Source organism: Ambystoma mexicanum, chromosome 3p (genome assembly GCF_040938575.1).
Source record: "Ambystoma mexicanum isolate Mex_15411 chromosome 3p, UKY_AmexF1_1, whole genome shotgun sequence".
Lineage (NCBI taxonomy): Eukaryota > Metazoa > Chordata > Amphibia > Caudata > Ambystomatidae > Ambystoma > Ambystoma mexicanum.
In genome coordinates this window covers 1,231,669,747-1,231,692,084 of record NC_090925.1, presented here as the reverse complement: position 1 = coordinate 1,231,692,084, position 22,338 = coordinate 1,231,669,747, and the positions used below count along the sequence as shown (strand labels likewise).

Sequence of the window (22,338 nt, the reverse complement as noted above, 5' to 3'; positions counted from 1 at the left end):
ACATGAAAGGCAACCCCCCACCTGGGGTATTCCTACACTGGAAAAACCCACTGAAGTGACATCCCCCTCCACCGACACCAGGGGCTCTGAGAACCCCTCTAAGCACAAACATGTGCCATCATGTGCCATATCACTTCCCACAAGTCTGAGAGGAGGCGTGAAAGCAACACGTCGGCACCGGAGGACCAAGGCCCTAAAAGAAGAGACACTGGGAACCCTCTGAATGGCCATTACTTCCATGATGCATTTTCTATAATTCCATGCCGGACAAGGGAAAAGAAAATCATCTCCTTTGACCTTCCCTCGTGCAGTTCAGAGGAAGAAGACAGGACAAGGAGTCTGCGTCCACAGCTAGCACAGACCCAAACACACCACTAACTTGCCACATTGCTGAGAGGTGGCTTGAGCCCTGTATCCAGTAGCTGGGAGCCCCAAGCCCTAAATCATGTCAATGCGTTGGTCTAGGAAGAATGAAGGGCCGAGTCAGCACCGCAGAGACTCGAACCTGAAGTGTAGACTATGCCGGGCCGGTACCCTTCTGGCCGCTTGCAGACGCGTCCAAATCTGCGCCGTTTTCACAGGCTGCACGCAAAGAATGCAGCCAACATCCGGTGCATCCTGGGCTGCGTGTGTCTGAGGAGCGGGTGGTATGTGACATGCCTGTGACAGAACAGAGCCCCCACACTTTCAAAGACTCTCTGCCACTGACACCCCACGACAAGAAGCAGAGAGGCCTCACAACAAAAAGGGAAGGCTAGGCCATACTGCCAAGTGCTTGCCATTATTTCCAATAAAGAGGTGTACACAGAGCACGAGGAAACGGCATGCTGAAGGAGTCAAGATGGCCATACCAGCAGGAGAGGGGAAAATATCAAGCACAGTCCTCCCCTCTCCTTACCTTCCACCAGAGAATGCAGCTAACATCCGGTGCATTCTGGGCTGTGTGTGTCTGAGGAGCGGGTGGTATGTGACATGCCTGCGACAGAACAGAGCCCCCGCACTTTCAAATTCTCTCTGCCACAGTCACCCCACGACAAGAAGCAAAGAGGCCTCACAACAAAAGGGAAGACTCAGCCCATACTGCCAAGTGCTCGCCATCATTTCCAACAAAGATGTGTACACAAAGCATGAGGAAACAGCATGTTGAAGGAGTCAAGACGGCCATACCAGCAGGAGAGGGGAAAAATATCAAGCACAGTCCTCCCCTCTCCTTACCTTCCCCGGGCCATGCAGGACCCGGGACACAATGCTCACGCTGCAGTCTGGAGCCCAGCAAAGAACCGAGCGAGTAATCCCGCTCAACTGTGACCCCAAGCCCCGCAGGTGGCCCAGGAGCAGCGCCGCACCTGAGGGAGCCGAGGGCCCCGCCACACAGCCCCCCTAGGGGGCCAGCAAACGGTGCTCTCCAGTGCCCCGCACCGGGAAGAAAAAGTCCAACCTGCCGGAGGCAGGAAAAATTAAACTCAGTGACGTGGATGTGGGGGAGGAGTTATAGGAATTTCAAGAAATAGAAGAAGGTCCTGTGTCGGAGGCAGGGGCCTCATGAACTAAGTACTGGGACGAGGAAGAGTGGACGTGGAGGTAATGCATAGTGTTCAACAGAAAAAAATTGTATCCCTAACACGGAATAAATTAATTTTACATAAAATAATTCCTCTCAAGCTCAGGAGCTCTCGGACTACGCGGCCATCTCCATAGCTCTCAACCATTTGTCTCGCAAAGGTGGGTGAAATCACCAGATTTTGTTTTTGGCGGGTGCGACGCCCATTGGAATGAATGGGCGTGCTGGAGGCTTGGCAGGTGAGTCAGCCCTTTGCAAGGCGGGTGACACCCGCCAAAAGCGGGTGAGTTGAGAGCTATGCATCTCCTCTGCCGCTTGGCCACGCCCCCAGATTATGGGGCTTTTAAATGCTAAACAGCCCATCCCAGTGAGCTGTGGCTTGACAGAGAAATGGGCCATTCCCCCACACTCGCCTGCTACTCCCTGCAATAAGAGGTTCCAAGATGTGCTTTTATGGCTTACATAAAAGCAACAAAGAAAATGAGGGCAAAATGCCTGCAGCCTGTGAAGTCCTGCTGAGACATTGCGTTAACATTTCATCAAGACCTTGATCAGCGCTTCCCTGGCAGACAACAAATAATAGTAACCCTTAATTATAAAATCACGTAAACAGACATGATTTACAATTTCCAAGCGCCGCCGTAGGCTTCAAGGTTCCCTGCTCTAGCCCTGTGGTGAAAACCTGGAAACTCCATGCTCTTACCCGGAGAAGAGCGTGAAAACCCTGAGTCTCCGGGCTAAACCCAGAAGTTAGGCAGGTATGCTCCTAGGTGCGCTGGACGTTGGCATGTATGCCATGGAGCTCCCCAGGGCTCTGTCGCAAGTCAGTGAGTACAAGAACTGATGATTGTGGGAAAGTAGGAGGTGATATCGCTCAGAGAAAAAAGGGGGTTCCTGTGAGGGAGGCGGGGCTTTAAAGGTAAGTACTGGGACGAGGAAGAGGAGGAAATATTCTCGAAGCGAAATCAATTTTTAACCCATTTTGAGACATCTGACGACTTCCGTTCCGTTTCGGCTATGCAGCCATTTCCTTGCTGTTCTGCGGCTGCGCAAATTAGTCTCCGCCCCGATCAGTTCACAGTAGGCTGGCGCGTGTACAGCGTCATCGGTCGCGCGCTTGTGTGCGGAGGCCGAGTGACGGAGCGTGCGCAGTGGAAGCTGCTGCTCACGTTCTCTGCGGACGGTCTGCAGTGAAAGAGGTCTTCGTCGAAAGGGGACCGACTACGGGATTATTGTTTTAGTACCCCCATCTTCGGAAACATCCCCGCCATGTCGGCGCAGGCGCAGATGCGCGCCATGTTGGATCAGCTGATGGGAACCTCCAGGGACGGTAAGGGGCCAGCGGCCACCATCTTGTGTTTGTGGAATTCCTGTGGGGGAAGATAGGGAGGGCGGTGATTGACAGTGCGACCTCCACGGTCCCAGCCAATCAGGTTGGACTGGAGAAGAATGGTGCCATTTGATTGGCAGAGGACTACGTCCAATGATGGGGCTAAGAAGATATGCTAACATTATCCTTGTTTTCCGCTCTGGATCAAACCATAAAGAATGTATGTTTCTTGCTAAGCGATCATAATAGATGCACACTATGGCCGGACTTTGCAGTGCCTGTTTATTACCTCTAAGATTTACCATTTGTTCGCCACAGTTTTGTCTGACCTCCAGAATGGCTATTGCTATCACCACAGCACCACTGACATCGCAGTGACAATTTTTGGACTCACTCAAATTCTCGAAGATCAAAGTACATTGGGGTTAACACTTGAATTCTAGTTGTTGGGATTTTAAGTTGATTTGAAGTCCGTGTTGAGGTTGGTAATATTACCATGCACAGGGGAACAATTCAGCCGCAACAAGACAGAGCTCTGCTCCTGCAAAACGTATCTTGCCGGAGCGCTGTTCTTGGGTTCCATCTACAAAATCTACAGGTCAAGCAATTTCTATTGTGCAGGTGTCCTTAGTACAGAAACGCGCTTCAGGTGACTGGCTAGGTGACGACCTAGTTACAAGCTCAATCAAGTAGCCGAAGCCTCGCGCGCACTAGCACTATCCAAATAAGCATACGTGGCTTGTGGTTAAACATTTTAATGTTGGGGTGAGTGTTGTGACACATGAAAAGAGAGCCCAGTCTTAACGTATCACCTATGCTCTTGGTCTTTATGCAAATTGCTAAAACTCACTTCCTCCTACAAGCTGCATGGAATTCGGTTTCTTGAGCTTATAGCTGCTGCTGCTCGACTTGGGCTGGGGCATAGCCCCACCCACATCGCCCTGCCCACTACCCCCCTCTCCCCGGGGGTTCCACATTACATTTTGTCGATTTCCAGCATTGACCATAAACTTGGACATCATTACCCTAGTTACAGCCGCACATGAGACAGATTTCAAATGCTGGTTTCTAGGACATCCCAAAATGTATTATGATTTAATGGAACGCCTCAATTCATTTAGTGTGCTAACATAAACCGGGGGGGGGGGGGGGAATTGTAAGCAAATAGCCAGTAAAAAAGTCACTCACCACCTCTGTTATATACATATACACAGCACAACATTTCTCACTTGCCAAGAGTCAAGTATCGCTAACCAATGCACTTTGCATAAGCAATCTATCCCCAGTGGAGCATCAGAAACAATTTGGAAAAAAGATCCCTCGGACACAAAGCCCACTTCACCTCCCTATCCAAAACTTACAAACTAGCCATATGCCAAGCAAAAAAAGTCTTGTACAACGAAAGGGTTAATAGTGCACAGTTCTGCTCTAGAGAGATTTTTGTTATTCTGCGCAAACTAGAGCCCCCAGTTCCCCCTCCCACTAACTACCTCTAATATTGGTACACCAATATCCAAAACGCACTTCTGGACAAGATATCCTCTCTCCAAACCAAAATCTTAGCCAAAAAAAACGTGTGACTAATGGAACACTCCTAGCTCAAACCATGGTGCCTCATGACCATACTATCCAGTCATTTGAATTATCCTGAGTCTCTGACCTAGTTAATTCAATCATTAAAGGCCTAAAACCTTACAGATGGCAAGGCAACACTTGCCCTGCCTGGACCCCGTCATCAGACTCCGCCACCGGGCTAGCCCTGTTCACTGACCTAGCCATCAACACTTCATTTACCACTAGCACATTGCCCACTAATTAAAAAGACACCAGGGTCCTTCCTCTCCTGAAAAAGCCAACACTCGACCCTAGCATCCCCACAAACTATCATCCTATCACAACTGCCCCCTTCCTCTTAAAATACTGGACAGAGCAGCATGCTTACAGATCCAAAATTACCTGGAAAAGAACCATCTTCTAGGATTGCGCCAATCTGGCTTCCGTCCTGGACACGGAACAGAATCTGCTCTTCTCGATCAAAAAATATAAATGGATGAATTTAAAGATAACTGTAAAGTAGCTCTCCTCCTCTTGATCAACCTCTCGGCTGCCTTCGATCTAGTAGATCACAAACCCTCTGCCATTACCATGCCTGAGTGGGCCATTTCTCCTGCAAAGCAATAGCTTGGATTGAATCACTCCTGTCCAGCATGACCATGAGTCTTCTCGCCGTCCGGATCGGCACTGCCTGCCACCGTCCTGTGTGGTGTCCCCCAAGGTTCTTGTGTCTCACCCACGCTATACAACATATTCACAAAGCTACTCTTTGTCCTCCTCGACTCAATGGTTATCTTCTACACTAACTATGCAGATTATACCCAAATCCTTATTCCCAGATTTGGCGACTACATTACAGACACTTCACTGAACACACTTCACTGAACACAATCTACCAAAGTATCCAGGCCTGGATGGCCATGCACTAGTTGTGCCTCAACGACGACAAGTAGGGCTGCTGCTCGTTGGACCGCAAAAACGTCTTCTCAAACTAGGCAAGGCCTAACGATCTTTTACTATAGATCGTAATTCCATCTCAGCCTCCAAAGAGGTAAAAACCTTGGGAATATACCTGGATGCACCCCTCACTCTAACCAGATGGGTGAACCCAACATCCTCTGCCTATACAGCTAAACATATCAATGCAGGCAGACCCTTCCTGTCTTCCGACAGCTGAATTACCCTAGCTAGAGCCCTCATTATGTCCAGACTAAACTACTGCAATGCCCTATTCTTCGGATCGTCTATGGGCAATGTAAAAAAATTACCAGTGATACAAAACAATGACTTAAGAGCAGGGTTGGGTATCCCAAATATCTGTGGCCAGAAGAAGTGTCCACTGGCTCCCAGTTGGCAATCAAATACAATTCAAAATCCTCACACACATGCTTGGCAAACACTGCACCTAAATACCTTGCCAAAAAATTCAAGAAAAGACACTCGATTAGAACTACTATAGTCGTCCACTCCCATCTACTCTCAATGTCAAAATTCAAACTACAGAAAGGGGGCTGCAGCTTCCCTGTAGTAGTAGCAGCAAAATATTGGAATACCTTTCCATCTAGGAGCCGAAACATCCCTCTGGTCCTTCCGCAAAAGCCTCACAACCTGGCTCTGCACACACAATGTATAACCACTACTACACATTGGAACTCTGTATGTATTACCGGTAACAGTAAGAATCCAAACTGACTGCACTAACTTGTATCTGCTTTGTACTATGTTTAAGCCAAAATACCTTTTACTTTTTATAGTGACTGTTTCGACAGTCAGTTTCTACATACAAAAGCATTGAAAACAAGTTTCAAATGCATTTTTTTTAATGGGGGGGTTCCCCCCCATTCCCAGTTTTTCTTTTTAAAACATACTTTTTTTTTCTATACGAAAAAAACCTGTAACATGGAAAAAAAATGCATTCGAAACTTTTTTTCCCGATGCTTTTGTGTTGAAACCTTTGCATGTAGAAACTATTTTTTCGAAACTGACTGGACAGCACCTTTTACTGAGCACTGGATGTATTTCTGGTAACCGTAAGAAACTGAACTGACTGTACCACGAAACTGAACTAATTGTACTATGCTTAAGCTAAATACACCTACTGTAACCAGCGCCCTGATGCCTCCGGGCTTGGTGCGCTCTATAAATGACAAAATAAATGGGCATCAGCAAAGCAAGGGCTGTTAAGGCGAGTCAGGGACCTAATGGTGGCCAATGCCTGTTGCTGGTCGGTGCTCCAAATGGAGTGTGTGGGGGTACCTGGGGGGGTCACGAAAAAGCCTGTCTTGGTGTAATGCAACCTTTGGTTCTAACACCCCCTGTGTCCTCATCTTACTTGATCTCTCTTCTGCCGTTGACATGGTCAACCATGTCATCCTGCTCAACCGTCTCTGTGATAACCTGCGTATCACCGGTCAGGCCCTCGCTTGACTGACCTCCTTCCTCTCTGATAGACCCTCCCAGGTCCAACTTGGTCCTTCCTATCCATCTCTAACTATGGTGTTCCCCAGTGGTCTAACCTCTCTCCCTGGCTGTTCAACCAATACCTGGCACTTCTTGGCCACCGCATTGCCGCTCTCTGCACCAACTTTCAGTGCTATGCGGATGGCGCTAAACTCATTTTCAGGCTCCCTTGCGCCGTCTCTTCTCCTTCTCTCATCTCTGTCTGTCCGTCATCCAGGAGTGGTGTGCCACCAATGAGCTCTGCCTTAATGCCAGTAAGACAGATTCTCCTCATCAGCACACCTGCTCCTCCTTTCCTGTCACTCTCTGGCCAGCCCTCTTCCTGCTCCACCTGTGAGGCTAAAAACATTGGGGTCATCTTCGACTCCACACTTTCCTTCTCTCCTCAAATCTCTAACGTCTCTAAAAAGTCACACTATCAGCTGCACCTCCTCGGAGGTATATTCTTCCTTTCATCTCCTTCGCCCAGGAGCTCACTGTCTCCAGAGCACTGGTTCTCGCTACACTGGACTACTGCAACAGCCTCCTTCTAAATCTGCCCGCCTCTACTCTCTGCAACTCATCCAAAACAGCACTGCAAGACTTGTCCTTGGCCTTAAGCCCAGGGATCGTATCCTCTGCACTTGCTCTCAGTGGCAGCGAGGATTAAGTTCAAAACCCTCTGCATTGTCCACAAGGCCTTCTGGAGGCTGGGGCCTTAATACAACTCTCTCTTCTTAAATATCTTCCTTCTCGGCTCATCCGCCTCCAACTCCCTCGGGGTTAGTCGCTTCTCCAAGCAGCAAGTTGGTGGGAGATCTTTCTTCTGCTGGGTCCTCCCTCTGGAACAGCTTCCCTGCCCCCTGAAACTTGAGGAGAACCATCTCTGGTTCCGGAAGCACCTCAAGAACTTCCTCTTTGCTTCTGCTTTCTCTCCTCCTCTACCCTGCCTGAATCTGAAACTGCACTGGTTATCTGGCTACCCTCTGATCTCTGGCCCAGGTCCCCTCCCCGCCAGTTGCACACCTGCACTGCCCCCCGGCAACCATTGGACTCGGGTGGGCTGTTTCTGTATCCCTACAGCCCTTACTTGCACTTGACCCCCGATGTCTGTACTTACCCTTGCACTTGCCACCAGCTGGCTGCACTTTTATTTATTGTCTTTATTTGATTTACTTTTATCCTATCTACTGCACTTGCGCAATCTCACTGTCACCGGGCCTAGTAGGGTCGTCGTCTGTTTCCCCCTCCCTTGCCTCTTCGCGCCTTGAACACTTGTGTATAGGTGCGTTATAAATATCATATCATGCATTACCATGGTAATATTGCACCCTGGAGGTGAAAGCTAGACGCATGGGCAACTTTCCCACTGTGAGGTTTTAACAGGCAGAGCTCTCAAGTTTACTGTGGCCATGTGTGAGAAAGCCACCCCCAGGCATAGATTAGTTTTCAAAAATTGATTAGCAGAGGTTGCTAATTGAAATGTACTCGATTAGCAAAAAAACACATTTGATTTTAAATATTAGTACAACATTGCTAATGTCACCAGAAGTTATTTGTACCCAAGACACAAAATGTGCAACAATAGGTTTTATTTCTCGCTGAAGTAATATATTAGTGATATGAGCCCAGCCATACAAATTCTTTAAAATTCTGCTTGACTTGCAAGTAGAATAACTTAGTTTACCTGCTCGGCCTAAGAGAAATGCACTTGGCACATGGCAACGGATGACAAAAAATGTGCTTTCTGTAAAATGGTGCAAATCACCACATGCACACAGCTGCCACACACAAGCCAGCCATGCATATCACATTTTTTGTGACATTTACTGCTAATGTTTAAAAAAAAAATGTTCAAACATCCCCTCCAAATGGTACCCCCTTCATAAAAGTGTCTTTAAAATGTAAAAGGTTGGTTACGCGAGAAGACGCACACAAATAAATGGATATGATAAAAATCATCAAGAGTCTGTCCAGCTCTCTCCCTCAAGAGCTAATATATAAGGAAATCCTAATCCTAGAGTAAAGCGAGCTCTGGAGGCTACCTGCAGTGTATGGTATTGCAGTTGATGTGCATGGTATTGCGGTAGATCTGTTGATGTATGGCCTCAATTAAACTATTGATCACTACTTTGCATAAACATCTAGTTAGTTGTGCATTCATTATGTAAAAGGAAAGAAACTAAGAGTAAGGAGAGTGGATGGTGTAGCAGGCAGAGAACTGGCAAACTAGGTGGCATGTTTTATCTTCACTTTCAGGCTATCTAGTATAAAGCAACAGGGTGATAGAATGTCAATGAGTATGGGATTGGCTCATTGGTTGAGCACCAGTTGCACAGAACAATGCAACGAGCAAGTCACAGCACTAGGTTTGTGTTATGTACAAAGGGAGGCTTTCACATAACCAGTAGTTTAAAGGTAAAGAACCTTTTATTTGCAAGTTGATGACATAAGACGACCCCCAGCAGGAGGAGTACAATCTTCCCACTAAGGCCCTGCTTCTTCACTGGCTCTCCTTGGAACCCTGCTACATAAGATGCAGTTCTATGTTCTATAGTATCTAAGTGACAATAGACATAGTGAAGGAAATATTATACACTCATGGTTTAACAGGTAAACATTGGAAACACTGCACATCCTAACACCTCTCCTCCTTAAACATAACAAGTAACTGTGTGGGTGAGGACCCACTAAAATTGAAACCTGTAAAACACATATTGAACAACTGAAATTGAAACCTGTAAAATAAATATTATACACTCGTGGTTTAACAGGTAAAACATTGGATGCGCTGCAAGTCCTGGCACAAATCAAGAGCATAGATATATGACATCTAGTGGTTGATTAGGTAGAGTCACAAGAAAGTCCCTGTCTCCAACTAACTGAAGACAAATTAACATTGAAACGGAAAAGCCACCCTTTCCTTATTCCAAATAGCTCCTCCTTTGACCAACACTGACGAACCCAAGTCTTTCACAACTTGCTTGGGTTCAGAAAACAACGAGGCTCCTTTACGAACTTTGGTGGGGAGCTTGACTTTAATCCAATCACCCTCTTTGACCTTGAGTTCCCTACAACAATTCTTCTGATCATACCTCTCCTTGGATCTAACTCCAGCTTCAAAAATTCTCCTTTTTACACTCTCTAGATCCACATCCACCATTTTTGATTTGCCCATCCAACCTGGACATAAATGAGTATTTGGTTTTCTTCCTCTCAAGATCTCAAATGGACTCACGCCTGTGACACTATGGGTAGTTAGCCTATACTGGAACGTGCGTTCCATCACTGTTCTCACCCAATCTCCTCCAGTAGCCACCGCTATCCTAATAGCCTCCATCAGAGTCCTATTAAATCGTTCCACACACCCATTACTCTGGGGATGATATAAAGAAGTATTCACCTGCTCAATCCCATGATTCTCTAAAAATTCTTTAAACTCTCTGGAAACAAGTTGGGTCCCATTGTCAGACAAACACTTTCTTGGAAACCCTTCTCTCCAAAACAGTTGTTCCAAAAATCTGATTATACTACTACTGGATATGTCCTTGAGTACACATACCTCCGGCCATTTTGATAATAAATCTATGACTACTAATAGGTAGCTATCTCTGCCACCACCAATATTAAATGGACCGAGGAGATCCAACGCAATTTCGTCCCAAGGGACACGCGGGGACTCCCTCACTACCATGGGAACTTTTTGCACTTTCAAGCCTTTGTTTCCCTCAATACATTCCACACAGTCTTTGACTTGTTCCTCTATGTCCTTGTCGATACCAGGCCACCAAAATTCAGACCTCACAAGTCCCTTCGTCCTGGCCAGACCTAAATGCCCAACATGGGCCAACTCCAAGACAGACTTCCTCATACCGACTGGCACAACCATCTGGTGACCCTTGTATAAATAACCATCCTGAATCCATAGCTCCTCCCTCACTTTGGCAAAACCATTCATCTCGCCCCTGTGGCTCTTAATTTTACCTTCTGCAACCAGAGCAAGTACTCCTTGATATACAACATCCTCCGTGCAAGACACATCCCACTCACTTTTCTTTAATGTTTCATGCACCTGGAATATTTCTGCACTCTCCTCTGAACTTGTAAAGTCACTATCGTCAGAAATTTCCCTCTGGACAGATCTAGACAAGGCGTCTGCAACCACATTAACCTCCCCCTTTACGTGGAGCATGGTATACTGTAACCCTTGCAATGCCGTGACCCATTTCATAATGCGTCTTGACACTCCCTCCAAACCACCTTTTGTAAAAATTCCAACCAAGGGTTTATGGTCAGTGCAAATGGTGAAACTCCTCCCCCACAAGAATCTTTTAAATTTCTCGACACCCCAAACGCATGCTAGAGCCTCCTTCTCAATAACTGAATATCTAGATTCTGGGCCCTTCAAAGACCTGGACGCAAAAGCCACAGTCTGTAAACCTGTCTGATCCTCCTGCATCAGAACAGCCCCAACACCATAATCACTGGCATCAACAAAAAGCAATGTGGGTTTACTTTCCTCAAATATTTTCAAAATGGGAGCATTGACAATAGCCTCTTTTATCATCAAAAATTCTTTCTTGCACCGGTCACACCATTTAAAAACGACTCCCTTGCGAGTGAGAAATCTCATATTCCTCGACATTTCTGCTAACCCCTTGACAAATTTGCCGTAAAACTCCACCAGTCCCAAAAATGATAGTATGTCCCCTTTAGACTTAGGCTCCTCCATTCTTTTTATGGCCTCAATAGCCTCCTCCTTGGGTCTAACCCCTTCCCCAGTGATCTCATGACCCAGGTACACCACTTTGTTGGCTTTAAAAGTACATTTTTCCAAGGCAACGGTGAGGCCTGCCTCCTTCAAAATATCCAAAACTCTTTTCAAACGAACATCATGCTCCTTCTCATCGCTCCCACATACAAGAACATCATCCTGATAACACATCACCCCTTTTTCACCCCCAAGTAATTTATGCATAATACTCTGAAACACACTTGCGGCTGAGACCAAACCAAATGGCATGCGAACACACCTGAACAATCCAATCGGGGTGATGAAGGCGGTGAGATCCCTGGAATTAGGGTGCAATTCAACCTGATGGTAGGCCGATTTAAGATCTAGTATGGAGAACACTTTTGACCCAGCTACTCCCACCATCAGATCATCTATTCGGGGAAGGGGAAACCTGTCTGCCACAACCATGCTGTTTAGATGTCTAAGATCTATACAGAGCCTCAAAGACCCATTGCCTTTTCTGACTACAACTATAGGACTGACCCATTCAGATGCTTCTATCTTTTCAATGACACCATCTCTTTCCATTCTCTTGAGTTCTTCCTCTACATCTCCTCTAAGAGCAAGAGGAATAGTTCGCAGTTTTGCAATCTTAGGGACAGCTCCTTTCTTTAGGCGAATTACATGTACAAAGCCCTTGAGACACCCCAATTTCCCAGATAACGTGGTTTGTATCTCTGTGGGCTCTCCTCCCGCAACAGACATTACCTGCTCGGGATGACTTGCCTCAAGCCTTATCTTCAATTCAGCTTGATCACTCCATGACAACAATTCACCCCCTCTGTTGGTAACATACACACAACCTTTGGCCTTCCTGTCCTTAAACTGTAATTCAGCATCAAAGCAACCTATAATATCTATGGGAACATCTCCATAAGCATTTGCTTTAACAGTATTTTCCCACAGAGTACAACTATCGAATTTGTTCCTCCACACTTCCGCACTTATCAAGGTGTAGTCAGCACCACTATCCATTAGCATGCGTACGGGTACACCTCGAATTACAACCTCAGCATAAGGTTTCTGCATTTTCACTCTGCCATTGACAGCATTCACTGTAAATACCACTTCTCTGCCATCCTCACAATATGACTCATCTTCATAACTTGCACTTATTTCATGCACTTGATTTGACCCAGCATTAAAATTTCTACAACATCGGGCAATGTGCCCTCTCACACCACACTCATTGCATATGATATGAATAGCAAAGCAATCCTTATCAGAGGCTATATGCGACAAGCTTCCACATCTAAAGCATCTTCTCCCTGGAAAACCTCTGGATTGTCCTGAATCCCTAACCATCTTGAAAGAATTCATGTCTTTGGGAATCCCTCTGCTATCTTTTGCAGGAACCCATTGACGCCATCCTCTGCCAGTTGCCGGTCTGTTCTCTTCGCTCCTTTTAGCATTCTGCGAGGCGCGTCTTGGATTCCACGTACTCTGCCTCTGAACAACCTTTGACACCTTCAGCACTGAACCCTGACTCTCATCCAACTTGGGTTTACCATTGTTCACAGTATCCGATTGAAGAACTTCAATGCACTTATCTGTGTGTTCCACCATTTTCGCTATCTCAATTGCTCGATCCAAAGTGGGGTTCCTCTCTTTCCATAGTTCTTTCCTAATACTGTCATTGGAACATTTAATCATTAGCTGGTCTCTCAAGTGCTCATCCTGACAGTGAGTGAATTTGCATTTCACTGCTAAGCCCCTTAAAGCCGTGACAAAATCCTCAATACTTTCCCCATTCTTCTGCTCTCTCGTGGCAAATTTATATCTTTCCAATATAATGTTCTCCTCCACTCTAAAATGCCTGTCCAGTTTGGCTAATGTCCTTTCATATGGACCAGCATCCAAAATGTCAGAAGGCTCCGGCAATCTCTTTAAGACCTCTTGGCCTGCAGTTCCCAAACAGTGAAATAGCAATGCCTCCTTGCGCTCATTGGAGTAGTTGGCACCAAACACTGCTAAGGCATATTTGCTGAATCCTTCCTTCCAGTCTTCCCATCTAACCCTGGGTTCACCTGGCACTGCCAGAAAAAACACAGGAGCAGGCACATTTGCCATGTCTCAAAGTTGCAGAATAGAATAACAAGCTTGCAATTCTGGTTTAACCAATAGAGCTCCCACCCAATCAGGTAGGTGACACTAATTAAAAGATAGCTGCTTGGTTATGTACTCACCCTGGAGCGCCTCACCAGGGTCATCGGCGGCGACTCCTTTCTCAACCTTGCTCAGTGTGGGGCCAGGGTGTCCAATGGCCGCTCAGAAAACACACAACCCAAAATCCAATTATAAAAGTGCCAAGGCCGTGTCTTTGCCAGCCCAGTCTCCACAAGTTCAACAAAATTGCAGGGGTCCAATTCCAGCTCCCACAGACCACGGAGCCTCCAGGGGTTTTCCTCTGGCGCTAGCAATGTCCCTCCGGTGGATGCCACACACTGGATGTCAGGCCGTCAATAATCCACTGAAAAAGGCCCTCCCTCAGGCAAGTCAGGCTGGCTCCGCTCCACAGCCAGCACACTAGATCTGTAGAAAAGGCGCTGGGGGTCGTCCTCCGGGTCCCAGTCAAAATCCTCGTCGCCAAATGTTATGTACAAAGGGAGGCTTTCACATAACCAGTAGTTTAAAGGTAAAGAACCTTTTATTTGCAAGTTGATGACATAAGACGACCCCCAGCAGGAGGAGTACAATCTTCCCACTAAGGCCCTGCTTCTTCACTGGCTCTCCTTGGAACCCTGCTACATAAGATGCAGTTCTATGTTCTATAGTATCTAAGTGACAATAGACATAGTGAAGGAAATATTATACACTCATGGTTTAACAGGTAAACATTGGAAACACTGCACATCCTAACAGTTTGCCATTAAAAAAAGCATTTGTCTGTGTGATCATGTACATGTTCAAATATGATGCCCCTTCCTCTTCATAATGAAATATAGTTGACACTATGAGATTTAGATACACTAACCTAAACCTGACAGTAAAGCCTGGAGACAATGCAGTGTTTTACTGCAGCAATACAGCAATTATTAACACATACTGGTCTTTGCCAGACAGGATATAGTTTGCTTAATAAAAATAGCATCCTGATTATTTCTAGTTTGCAATTACTTTAAAAGAAAAACATTATTCTGGTCTGGCACTGCCACACAGGCCTTTAACGTGAAGAGTGGAAGAGATGGTTACTGCTGTGCTCTCATTGAAAATGGTAACTTAATAGCTAGTTTTGCTACACAAGTGTCAATTTAACTAGCAAAACTACGGAGTTGAATAGCAAATTGCTATGTGACGCTGCTTATTTTATGCCTTGCACCCAGTCCTGTTTTTTCCCTTTGGATTCTGGGACTTGCTGTTTTTTCTTTCACAGTTCAAATGTAAGAAAATTTGCAAGTCGCGGAATTTAAAGTAAAACGGGACCAAGTGGCCTCACGCATGGCCATGGGAAACTTAAATACTCTGAACGGGGCAGATGTGGCCAGACACCTGTGCCCCCTCCGAAAAAAGGAAGGTCCAGTGAAAGTGTTCAGAGGCTGCGCTGGAATTAATGAGGCAAAAGTAAGTACGCACTGAAGGGGACCGCCTGGTAGCTGGAGGGCCCAGCATCGTATTCCAGACATGTTGATGGCTGCAATTCCTCTCCTCAATTGAGCTTCCCTGTCCGATCAGAAAAGGGTCATAACGGTTGACAAGAAAACAATCTCTGTAATGATAGTACTTAGTATATGACACACAGGCATGATGATTATACTTTTGTGTATGAGAGAAATGCCTGACCTGATGTATCTGAGCATCATCTGGCAAAACTTGGCAAATGAAAAATGGTGTGAGCTCCTGGCATGTGATGCAAGGAACGGAATATGATGCTATTTCATGGTGCATGTGGGAAACGCCCAGCTGAGGCATATGCTTGCAATATTTGTCAAATAGTATGAGCAGCAGTAAACATGTGACGTTCCAACTATTGCCCAGGCATAGATATTCACTTGCTCCTCAATTTTCCACACGCAGCACACCATTTCTTACTCGCCAATAATCCATTATTGTTAGCTAGTGGCGAGTGTACATTTTGGTCTAGGTGTCCCTGCGCATTGTGCTATCAATTGCTGGAAAATGATGTGATTACCGGGCCTGGGATGGCAACCGCTGCCATATCATGAGTTCTTGATCATCTCGACATCTGGCAGACCATTGTAGTATTTGTGCCTCTGATCGCTACACCTGGCGCATGATAGCATTGTCTGTGTTCGCATATGTACACACCCCACACCTCGTACCCACTCTTTTTTTGTGTAGGGTGCTCCTCCGATCTGTGTGGCTATCTCAATTCGGTATGGGTGAAGAGTACAGAAGGATCGTAGAGAAGCGTTTGCATATTTGTCAGTTTTAGTGAGGGAAAAAGGCTGGACTGCTCTTGTCGTCACCATTTGTGTCGCTCTGTTGCGTGGCATGTAGGATTATCTGCCAATGAAATTTAGGAAATCGCCAATATCTGTTACTTAAGGACCTGGTTTAATTACTGCGCGTCTCATTTGAAAAAATATTTTCAGACCTATAAAAAGTGGTCCTAACAACATTTACTCAGACTTCGCAAAAATGTCCACATTCATATTATGAAACCTATCCATGAGAAATGTTAACAATCGCTGCTTTTATTTTAATTTGTGAACTATAATTATATTCGAGGACAAAACTTTTGAGAGTACGAACCTTTATTAATCGTGATCAACACCATGCTTGCTGAAATGGACTTCTCTGTCTAAAAAATGTAGTGCAGTGTGCGATTCATTTGCACATAGTTAAATGTTTCCTCAACACTCCCACAAGGTGTTTATTTGCTAAACATCTGCAGTGTACTGCTTCTATTCTTCACACAATCGCTACAGAAAGGAGTCTGGAGAAAATGACATTTCACAGAGACTGAGGCTTATTTCTTTTCTCCATTATTCCATCCGTGTCCAACGGTAGATGGAATTGCTGGCCGTAGTTGGTTGCTGAGGTTCCAGGTCGTGACTTGGTAGTAAACCTCTTCATTGAGTTTACGAAAGCGCTTGTAGGCGGAGACTTCCCAGCTCACCTGTGTCGGAAAACCATAGTCTAGTGCAACATTGCACAATTAGTTATACTTGTTTCTGGGCTGATAGACTTGGTAAATTAATACTTCCAGTTTACCCAGTACCTATTACATTTTCTTTCTTGTAGTGATTCTGGTATGACATTTTAGCTTTCTGATTAAGTATCTGTGCTGTGGATCCAGACCTAGTGCAAAACGCAGCTAAAGCCGAAGCCTTCAATGAGCAATTTCTCTAGAATTGAAATAATCTGTTTTGAAGAAGGCATAACGTAAGATTCCGAGTTTTGGATACCTTTATTATAGCAAGAAATAAACTCTGTCCTGTGCAATTTTCTGTGGCAATGATGGATTGAAGATATGTCTTTGTGTGCGTCACTTCTCCTGTAATACAAAGAGTCCAAAGAACAATGTATAGTGGCCACTTTGGTACACCAGGCGGCGAAAGGAGCGTTAAAAAAAAGTGTTGCTTTTTTCGGCATGCTTGTGTTTTTTTATTTATTTTTTGGCCTATCTTAGTAGTTGATTCTTTTTAGGTGTTGTGTGAAAGTAGCTTCTTCATAACACAAAAGTAACAGTGATCATGATTTTTGCAGTGGATTGGTACATTTACCCGGGACCTCTTCTTTTTCTTATACTCCTCATTGCGTTTTCTATCTGTCATCTCGTGGCTAAATATTTGCATTAGCCATTGGCTAGTGGTAATTAACATTTGGCAAGTAAGAAAAGCTGTTCTCTGTGTATGTGTAGAATTAAGGTGGAGAGTGACTTTTTGTGGCTGGCTAGTTATTTTCAATTTGAAAATGTCCCCCTTGCTTTCATTATACTGCCATTACTACTTTTTTCGCTGAATGCTCAGTTGACCTTCACACGTTCCAGTGCCTTTTACCTAGACAAAAGCTTGTACTTCTGCAGAGCCATCAACAATTGCAACCTCTAAAATCCTTTCGTGTAGAATATTGGTTGGTAATTGATGTTCTTGGAGTTATTAGTTTGCTGTTTATGCAACTGCTTTGCAGTGGTGGTGGGATTGACTTGAAGATTTTGATCCATTTGCTTTGTTGCTGGCGAAGATGCAGTAGCGAATCGTTATGTGATTGTGAAACACGGAATTCATGGAGTCCTAATGTCTCGCATCTACTTGAAGCTGTGATCTACTTAGAAGTATTAGTTGGGCAAATAATTATCTGTCTAATCTTAACTCTGCAACATTACCAGACACTTATTTTATTCTTGGTGCTTGAACAAAGGTTAAGGTTAAGGGGCCTGATTCACAGCGTTTTATAATGGTGCAATCCCACAGGAAAACGCTCTGTGAATCGGGTCCTTTGTTCTTCATTGTGCCGAGTTCAGGGTTCCTCATACAATCTAATTATAACACCAAGAGCATGGAGATGACAACATGTGCTGAAAATGCATTTTTTTTTAGCAGTTTGAGTTAAAGTAGCATCTTTTTTCTTTTATATTTCAATATCCTCCGTGTTTACTTCTTCTTTGGTCACAATGATGTTTGCACAGTGTTACTAGCTCTGGTATACATGTAATTCCTGGTGTTTGTTTAGATATTTGGCCAGGTATTGGTGCTATTTAAAAATTGTGGTCACGTGTTCGAGCATGCTCTATTATGCCTACTAAACCTCAAGTAGCCCCTTTTTGATGTTAAAGTAGTTCATGGGCTTAAAGAGCAGAGCACGGAATTCGCTTTTCTCAGTTTTCTTTTTCCAACTCTTACTGTATTGCAGGATCTGACCCTTTCAAAGCACTCGTTTCTGCAAAATAGTATGCCATCATCCCAGAGTAATTCTGTTAAATTGATAATTCATTTATTCAGACCTAAGTTTTCTCCGTGGTTGCTAGTGTCTTAAATACCTTAGCCATTGGTACATGTGGGTTTTGATTCTTTTACCTTATCGAGAATTTCTGCAAATGTGCCTCTTGGAGAACGCTTGGAGGTAGCAGGCTTGGTTTGTTATATAGTGCTCTCTCAGGGTTGGAAATTAAGATTCAATGAGCAGGAGCTTTAACCAGCTCCTGGGTGTCTGGCATTACCCAGTAAGATGGAACGCCTGCCGGGGAACCAGGATGGAGTGCACAGCACTAATAAATATGAAACCACTGGTTTCATGTTTATTAGTATTCTTATTGTCAGGGTATGCCTACCGCGAACTGTTAATTTCTCGGTTTCCTCTAATGCCAGCAAGTGCACAGCACACTGCAAATCTAACTTCCACATGAGATGTACACTTTTACTTTTTCCCGTTGTGTATGATCCATTATATTTAAATGTATCCTAATTCTTCATGTACCTTCTCAAACATTCAAAGTTTATGTCACATATGAATGCTTGCAAGACAATAGTTCTTCTGGGAAGCCAAAAGTACCTCCTGGTAACTTTGATTTTAAGCTAGCTATGCTCTTTTAGGGTAGAAGCAAGAGCTAAATAGCACCCAGCTCGCCAGCAATTTCGAGCCCAGCTTTCTCTGTATCCATACCATATCTGCCAATATCACAGTGATGTGGTGGTACATAAGTGCTGTTCTACCACTTGAATATTCAGACAGCTGCCATATCCCTTTCTGACAATGGCTTATACGTTGTGCAATGTTTCCAGCAAGTATCTCGGCATTGGCAGAGGAGGGGGGAGGAGGAAGTCTGGGACTCGCAACCATAAGCAGAGTGCTAAAAGTTATTGGAGGCATGACCTTCAGGTTCAAAGAAAACAGTAGCTTTCGAGATGGAAACTCTGGCACTTCCTTCTACTCCCATAGTGTTCTGGTTGGCAGTCAGCGCCATCTCAAACTTTGTACTAACTTGCTCAGGTGCTTTGCTCATGGGGTTGCCGGGTGACGGGTGGAATCCCTGGATGCTTCTCCCAAAACTTTACTCCATTGTCCACAAAAGTGCCTCAAAACACTTCACCTACAGCCGGCTCTATACATTTCGTTTCAGAATGATTCTGAAACCCTGCAGGGTTCTTCGTGCTAGAAAAGATGAGGCGATGGCAAGATACAAGTTGCGTGTCGATTCCTCAGTTTCCCACAAAACTGGAAGCACAAACTCCTCGGCTAAAGTGGGATCCATAGCTGCAGTAAGGAGAAGTGAAGCTTGCTGACACTAATAGAAAGGAGGTTGGGCGGTTTATGGATGCGGGGGGTAGGATGTTAATCTCCTGCCACATTGCAATGTTGTATTTGCTGTACCACTGGCCCCTTCCACAGCATGGACATATAGCAGATATCATTGTATTGTTTATTTGTAGAGCATTTATACACATGTGAAGTGCTTCAAGGCGGGAAGGGATCAAGGGAATACAGTAGTCCTTGTTAGGCCTTGTTTCCGAAGGATCTAATACAATTAACTAGCATAATAGGCCTGAGGCATTTCTATTAGTGCAAGTGCATGACCAGGGGGAATGAGGCAAGGAGGGAGGGTGGAGGACAGAGCGTACAAGAGCAAGACAAGGGGTGAGGAATGCATTACGCTGAAACTCAAGAATGGACCATAGCAAATGGCACTAGTTCAGTCATTTCCATCACAGACTATATTTGTTACCCCAGAGGTAAGGGGTGTGAAGGCTGCCTACGTCTGCTGTAAGATTGTCAGGAGGGTTGTCTGTGTCTCACTGAGCAGGGTGCATCATCACTTGGCCTAGAGTTCCCCAGTTCTCAAAATATTCAGATAATTCCTGCATACCTGCTTGTGAATCCCTAATGTTAGGGGGCGGTTCTTCAAAAATAAGGCAGGACATTCCAACACCAACAACTATTTGCCAAAAAAAGTGCCTACCTTTCTGGAATAAGGTGGTGTCCAGACTTTTTTTTCCCTTCACTCACATATGTACGCTTGTGCACAATTTGGTATTATTTCTAGCATGAGTTTTGATTTTGAACTGGTTTCAAAACTATGCAGACACATTTTCAAACGCTACTAAATTACGTATGATTTGGCTATTTGGGTTTATTTGATTTCCAGTAATTAGAAAAGGTCTGGATTATTTTTATGAAGATCGTAGAATTTGAACCATGCTTCATTGTGCTTGGCTTGAATTGACACCTGCAAAAACACGTGTACCTCTTAGACATATGGATCTTCAGTTGGCCCCTCTGTCCCCACGCCCATGTCAGATGAATGCCATTTATGCCCTGGCATGTGAGGGGGAAATATGGTTGTGTGTGTTCAGAGTCTGTAGAATTCCAGACAAGTGTATTTTGTTTTCCCATTTGAAGGAAGTGGATTGATATTCTAACTGCGCCGCCTCATTATGCAGATTGTGGACGTTCACCGAATCACACGTTTAAGGTGACTTTGCATTTAGCCAGTGGATTCCAGGGAGGCTGGATGTGGAAGGAAATGTAGGCTGAGAGGAAGGGTTCTAACCAAATTATTGTGGTGGGGGGAGGGAGAAGCTGGTCCATTTTCATATTTGCCATGGTAGTGTGTAGATCAGTTGCCTACTGCCAGTTTAAACTGCTGTATTGCATGAAAACCGCCATTGCCCCCAAATGCCTCATTGATGCACATAGTGATAAATGTGCCATAACTCGGCAATTTTGAAGTTCTTTAAAGCGGGCCTCAATCTGTGCACATGCCATTGGCTAGGGTTAGTTGACTCTTGGTGAGTACGACGCTGTGGGCTGTATGCATGCAGATAATTGAGAGTATTTATGCCTGACTAGTGGCTTACAACTTCAAATTTGCAGCTTCAAATGTGCACCCCTGTATCAGTTATAGCGGTTAGGGTGACCTTTTGGTAAAAGCGTGAAGGCTTGATTTGTCACAAAGTGAAGACTGACATGTCTTCCCCTCACCAGCACTTTCCACTGTTTTATCCCTGCCCATTCCTCGTCCAATCCCATTCCCACGTATCCACCTTACTTGGCTTCCTTTGCGTTAATGCCCGACTTTCTGCTACATTTTGGCATGTTTTGGAATTTTCCACTGTTCTTGGGTTGATGCCCCCACCACCCTTGGCACCGCCTTCTGTCTACGCACAACAAACTGCATTTGCGGGACCAGGGCGGTTGTCACTTCTGCCCCCATCGTCCACCCCGTGGCACAGTAATTGATATTTCGTTGTCATTCGTCCCTAGTCTGTGTGCATTGTCATGATTTCCTGTTGATGTTTCATGAACTGTGGCATCCATGATCGCATTTTTTTATAATGCTGACCGAAGGCAACCTTTTTTAATTTTAATTTTTTTTTTGTTTTGTTTGTGCTTTGTATATTTTGGAGCGACTACATTTTGTGTATGGTAAGTTTGGCAAATGATCGTTAAGATTGGTTGGCTCTGTGTGTACGGTATACATGACTTTGCTTTCTTTGTTAAATCATTGACTAGCAGATGGATGCTGGATTTCAACAAGCTATGCAGAACACAGCTTAAGACCGTAGTGGTGGGACAGGATGGGCTGGCACCCTAATGGACTGTAGGGTCGCAGATGGGGAAAGGGTAGTACATGGCTGGTCAGGTTCTGGAATGGTGGTGGCCAGGAGAGTGATCATGCAATGTGGAGCTGGATGATGGGTGCAAAGAAAACCTGCCTTTTTAAGTGGGTTGGTTCAGAAGTCTAGCTCTTGAGCAATG

The 22,338-nt window shown here is 45.0% G+C and overlaps 1 protein-coding gene across 3 annotated transcripts in view; it reads left to right on the top strand.

The window, feature by feature from the left end:
* Positions 1–2,546: 2,546 nt before the first annotated feature.
* LUC7L2 (LUC7 like 2, pre-mRNA splicing factor) overlaps positions 2,547–22,338 on the top strand; it is a 291,524-nt gene continuing 271,732 nt past the window's right edge. The window contains exon 1 of one of the 3 annotated variants that reach the window (XM_069652700.1): positions 2,547–2,891. In XM_069652700.1, coding sequence (XP_069508801.1) covers positions 2,831–2,891 — 61 coding nt within the window. In that variant the 5' untranslated portion in view covers positions 2,547–2,830. The remainder of the gene's footprint in view (positions 2,892–22,338) is intronic. The other 2 variants (XM_069652701.1, XM_069652702.1) reach the window with 2 other exon arrangements.